The 5,453-nt window shown below is 50.6% G+C and overlaps 2 protein-coding genes across 2 annotated transcripts in view; one reads left to right on the top strand and one right to left on the bottom strand.

Annotated features, from left to right (window-relative positions):
• Positions 1 to 1,655, top strand: part of WRAP73 (WD repeat containing, antisense to TP73) — a gene marked incomplete at its 5' end in the record, with an annotated part of 10,725 nt that extends 9,070 nt beyond the window's left edge. Inside the window, 4 exons of the mRNA XM_009075062.1 lie at positions 6 to 43; positions 509 to 634; positions 1,251 to 1,442; positions 1,546 to 1,655. Coding sequence (XP_009073310.1) covers positions 6 to 43; positions 509 to 634; positions 1,251 to 1,442; positions 1,546 to 1,655 — 466 coding nt within the window. The remainder of the gene's footprint in view (positions 1 to 5; positions 44 to 508; positions 635 to 1,250; positions 1,443 to 1,545) is intronic.
• Positions 1,656 to 3,368: 1,713 nt separating this feature from the next.
• Positions 3,369 to 5,091, bottom strand: TPRG1L (tumor protein p63 regulated 1-like; the record flags this gene model as incomplete). The annotated part of the gene is made up of 3 exons (XM_009075061.1): positions 3,369 to 3,563; positions 4,195 to 4,348; positions 4,915 to 5,091. Coding segments are annotated over 3 exons (526 nt in total), but the record flags the coding sequence as incomplete, so codon positions are not given.
• Between the last annotated feature and the right edge of the window lie 362 nt (positions 5,092 to 5,453).

Below are 5,453 nucleotides of genomic sequence, written 5' to 3'. Positions count from 1 at the left end.
CCAAGAGCATTGGCTAGTTCTCTCTTCAGCACAAAGAGTAAATGTAAGCCAAAGTTTACTCAAATTGAGACACTTGAGTTGCCTTGGGAAGTGTTTCTAGAAATGAAAGTTAGAGGTTCACTCTGCCCCTTGGATGCAGGAGCAGATCCTCTGGATGCTCTCGGGGCAGTAACAATCAGCCACGTTGTGACACTGTAAATCACCTTTGTTCTGCACTACTGTTTGAAATGTCAGTTAAAAGGTAGTGAAAAATCTGATCTCTCCTTGTCTTCCTAATTTAATCTGATTTTCCTGGATTTCCAGCAGGAAATCCAGGAAAATCAGATTGTAGGAGGGCAGGAGTAGCAATTAGATGCACTGTCTTAAAACAATTGAAGTTTGGATTGGAACCTCCTGGAGAAGAGTAAATATAATCCTGTCACTTCAGAGATGAGGGTTTGACAGTTGGGATTTAAGGGCATGGCCCATCCAGCCTTGCTCAGTGGAGTCCTTTTCTTCCCCACTCCAGATGACATTTCCCAGGTGCCAGTCTCACTGCAGTACATCAAACCAGTCGCTGACAAGGCAAACCCCAAGGTGGGAGTTGGGATGTTGGCGTTCAGTGCTGATAACTGTTTCCTGGCAACCAAGAATGGTGAGTTCTGACTGCCCTGCCTGAAGGGAAACTGCTCCTGGAGAGGGGGAGAGTTCCTAATAAACCAGGACAGTAGTTGTCACTTACAAGACTCATGACCCTGTAAAATCAGCTCTGCTGCCAGACATGTAACTGCAGAGGAAACCCAGTCTGGGACTCCCGAGGGGCAGAATTCTGCACAGCCTCTAGCTGAGGGATTCTGGCTGCCTCAGACAGGGAAAGTCATGGAGCTCATGTTCTGAGGACCCCTCGATGGTCCCGAGGGGCTGTTCAGGTCTGGATGCCAAAGCTGTGGGACAGGAGCAAAGCCCATTCAACAGATTAGTGTCCCAAAAGCCAGGGAAGGACTGGGATGGGCCAAGTCACTTCTTTGGCCTTTTTCTGCAGTATTTCTAAGGCAAAACTGAAGGCTGTGCTTAGCAGAACTCCAGTGGTGATAACCCTGGGCTGTACCTAAGGCTTTGTGGTTTAAGGTTGGACTCTATGATCTCAAAGATCTTCAGCCTAAATTATTCTGTGCTTCTGTGTCAATTTGTGTCAATTAATGCCCATTTAAAAAACATAGGTGTGATCCTTCCATCCTCCAGCTATTACCTGACTGCCACTTCCTTCACAGATAACATTCCCAGTGTTGTCTGGATCTGGGACATCCAGAAGCTGAAGCTGTTTGTGGTGTTGGAGCAGCTGTGCACAGTGCAGTGTTTCCAGTGGGACCCGCAGCAGCCTCGCCTGGCACTGTGCACGGGGAACAGCAAGGTGTACCTGTGGTCCCCAGCTGGCTGTGTGGCTGTGCAGGTGCCTGGGGAAGGTAAGGCCCTGCAGGGATTGCCACCAGCTGCTTAGCTCCTGTTCCTAGAGCAGGAGGATGTGCTGCCACCTCCTTGCTGTGACACACTGATCTCTCCCTGCAGGTGACTTCCAGATCGTGTCTCTCTCCTGGCATCCCAACGGGGATTCCTTGCTGCTCCTGAGTAAGGACAACTTCTGTGTGTGTTACTTAGAGAGAGAAGAAGTAAAATAAAACAACTGAAATGCACTAAAGATGCTCCCAAGTCTGAGGAAGAAGGAGGAGAGTTTGAGAGGTCAAACCCTGAAGTGTTTGTAAGTTATTTATCTGCAGGAGCTCCAAGGTCAGGGTGTGAAGGGCTGGGACTGCCCTGAGTTGCAGTGAGGTAGCACTGCAGTGTGGGGAGTGAGCCTGGACTGCAGGGAAACCTGAGCACTGATGTAGTTGAACCTTTCTCTGTCAGCTCTGAGCCCTTATTTCCTAAGCCTGTAGCTCTGTGTGTATATACAGGAGAGCTGGAAGTTACATTTTCTAATGTCCAATAAATATTTTGATAGTTACACACTCTAAACCTGCACTTCTGCGTGTGATCAGGGATGTGATGGTTTATCCCAGCACGAGGAAACAGCTCCTTGCATCCAGTGTTGGGTGACCCGAGCTGTGTCTGAGCCACCATGGAGTTACAACATGGAATCTTTGCCAGAGGGATCACAACTGACACTTCAGGATGTTGAATTACAGGCACTGCAATGGGAGGTTTATTCCCAACTCTGGGTGGTTTGGCAGGGCAGGAGCAGCTGGACTGTCCTGGGTTAGGATTTATTGGATGTTTTTTTCCTTAGCTATTTAATTTTGTGGAATGAAAAACAAAGACCAAATAGAGTTGAAATTTAACTTTAATGCAAACTGAACAGTTACCTCACAAAATGCATGGAGAGGGGAGGGGAAAGCTGGAGCCAGGAGGGAATGCAACAGGACTTTCACACACACACACACCCCCCCCTATGTTAAGGCCAAAAATACCACCACTGCAGCACAGTATTTATCCAGCAGGTAAATGCTCTGCTAAAAGGGAGGGAAGGTCATGCACAAGGAAAAAGCTTGCTAGTCACCTCCTAAGCTATATCAGTGTAACCTCTTGTGCTGCTGCTGAATTTCATTCCTGGATGTGAGGGTCAGTGTATAAACCAAGGCTGACACACAGTGCTGGAAGTTTTCTGTCTCCATTGCAAAGTCCTGGCCCAAACCAGAGCAGGTTTCAGAAAAATGGCTAAGATTACAAATGAAATGGAAATAGAATTCCTGTTCAGCTTCACAGAGGAAGCTTTGAAGGCAAATGTTGCTGAGGCTTTTGGCAATGTCCTCACAACAGTCCTTACTCTGTGGCTGCAGCAGTAGGGAGGAAAGTCCAGTGGGCTCTTAGAGGAACTTCTACAAAAAGCTCATAAACGCAGATTGAGAGTTCACAAACTGCTGCTGGGCAGGAGCAGCTGTAAGAGCATTTGCCGCCCTTGGCTAAGGACTGACTGACAGCTTTCAAAACCCTTACCAGAGCTCTGAGATCTCTGGGATTGGAGCAGCAATTCCTCTTCCAAGGGCACATGAGGCTACAAGAGGAGCATGGCACAAAGGTTCTGCTGGACAGTGGTGCTTTGGGGTGTTAGCAGGGTCCAATGGCACTCAGTGACCAGGTAAGGACAGGCAGGCAGAACAGAACATGCCACTGCAAGGACCACTGAGGGCTGTAAATCAGGGACAAATACAACACTGACACCACCCTGTGTCTGCTTCAAATCCTCTCTGTACCTTTCCAAGACAACCAGGGCCTCCTGGGAACTGCCCTACAACCGCCCTCCCTCCCTCCGCTGTCACATACTCTGCCCCATGTGCTGTCCCCAGGAGGCCACCACAAGCCACTTGCCCTTCACTGATGACACACAAGGGATTTTAGAATCCAATTTTGCCCCTGGTCATGGAGTAGCCCAGTTTGGCCTCGTTGTTGATGAAGGACATGAGTCCCAGGTAGGTCTCGATGAGGATGGGTTGCTCCAGCACCAACACACCGTTAGCCCCTCCGGGCGCTGTGCCCTCCTTGTGGGCATTCTTCACAGCCTGGATCAGCTGGGTTTGAAAGTTTTCCAGCTGAAAGGAAAAAAATCACCTGGTTTTCCCATTGCTTTACAAACTGCTGGGCAAGCTGATGTGGAATGGTGAAGGATTAACACTGGAGTTTGGGATCTCCTGTGCTGTGATAGACATTACATTCCAGCATGGAACCTCAGTGACTCAGTTAATTTCACACAGGACACTGCTGGCATGGGGCTGAAACACAGGGACTGGGCAGGGAGAGATGTATCACTGGCTGACAGGGTCTGTTTCTGCCCTGATCACCGATGTGCTGCACTTAATGGAGTGCTAGTTTTAGGCCAACCTTCCTAGGGAGGGACCTAGTGCAGGAAGAACTGAGAACAACCTCACTAAACGTTTTGCAATTAAACCAGCTGTTAATTAGCTGGAAGTCAGGCCCATCAGGTAAGATCAGAAATAGCCCAAGATCTTACAGGACTGTGCACCCTTGGAAGTTTCAGCTGCCTGTGTGTATTGGCACAAACAGACGGGTGGGTTGCTTGGAGACTGGGACACACAGCTCTGAGTCCCACCCCGATGTAGCTGCTCCCGTTTGATTTAGTGCTGCATTGGTTCAAAATGCCCCAACTGGTGTTCATCCTGTGAGCCCAGAGAGCCCCTGGGAGCAGGAGAGGCACATCCTTACCCGGCACAGCGACGCGACCTTCTCGTCCGCGTCTGCCATGGGGTGCTGGGTGAAGGTGACGTAGGGGATGTTGGTGGACCACGGGTTCCACCTGTGGATGAAGGATGCTCTGCTCTGCTTGTCCCACTGGATGCGGATACCCACGCCTTCCCTCCTGGGAGTCAAGAATTAACATGGCAACACCTGAGTCTTTCAGCCACTTCTAACTAGAATGTTCTGCCTGAAATACACCTCCTTGAAAGCAGAAGCTGAAACACAAATGATAGTAAATTCTGCCTACAGGCAAGAAATGCAAGAGTTCAGCCCCTGAAACATGCAAAGAAACATTCTTATGAGCTGAGAGCAAGAAGGTGAAGCTCCTTGGACACGTGGGATGCAGTACCCACCCTGCACTGGCTGTGTGGACATGGGGCCTGACAACACGAAGGTGCTGCTGCTACTTACTGCGTTACACAATGGCAACGAACTTCTGCCAGATCTGCTCATCTTATCTGGAAAGTCCTTGGGCAACTCCCTGCTCATGTAACTACCAACCAGCCCAGCAAAGCAGCAGCTACCCTGACGTCTTCTAAGGAAGCTTCAGGAGTTGCTTGCAGACTCACATGAGCAACAGGCAGAGCTCTCCGACCTGCCCAGTGGTGAGGGACAGGCCAACAGCTCAAACTGTTCACAACACCTGTGCCAGATTGGTCACATTACCGTGTGGCCATGGCATCTTACCTGTTCAGAGACTTCGGGGGGAACTGGAACTCCCCCACAGAGATGGTGTCCACGGCATTGAGGGCAATCCTCGTCACGTGCTGGCACTGCAGGCTGATGAAGTTGTACTTGCAGACCAGGAGGGACCAGTCTGTGATGAGGACGAGACGCTCCTTCTCATTGTTCCAGTGATCGATTCTGGGGAGAAACACGACTGAGCTCCAGAGGGTTTGACTCCTGGCTAGAAACACTCCACGCCTAGCCAGGCAGAGGAGGACAGACCTGCCAGCTCAGTGAGGCTGTATTTTGTTACAACTTTGGCCCTGAATCGGCAGGGCAGGGAGCAGCCTGTACCTCGGCACACAGCGGTGGCACTGCTGTATTAAAGCCGCACCGGTGGGTTCTGCCCGGCACTGATTTTGCAAGGGGGTTAACTGGGGAGCCGTGGCCTAAATCCGTCGGAGGGCTGGATTACACCGCAATGAGGACGGCTGGAGCCAGCCGAAACGCGACGGGCGATGCTGAGCATCCCGCGGGGCCAGGCTGCCCGAGCATCCCCG

Source organism: Acanthisitta chloris, unplaced genomic scaffold, assembly GCF_000695815.1.
Source record: "Acanthisitta chloris isolate BGI_N310 unplaced genomic scaffold, ASM69581v1 scaffold36205, whole genome shotgun sequence".
NCBI classification, from domain to species: domain Eukaryota; kingdom Metazoa; phylum Chordata; class Aves; order Passeriformes; family Acanthisittidae; genus Acanthisitta; species Acanthisitta chloris.
Note: the sequence above shows the minus strand (reverse complement) of the source record. Positions and strands in the feature narration are given on the sequence as shown.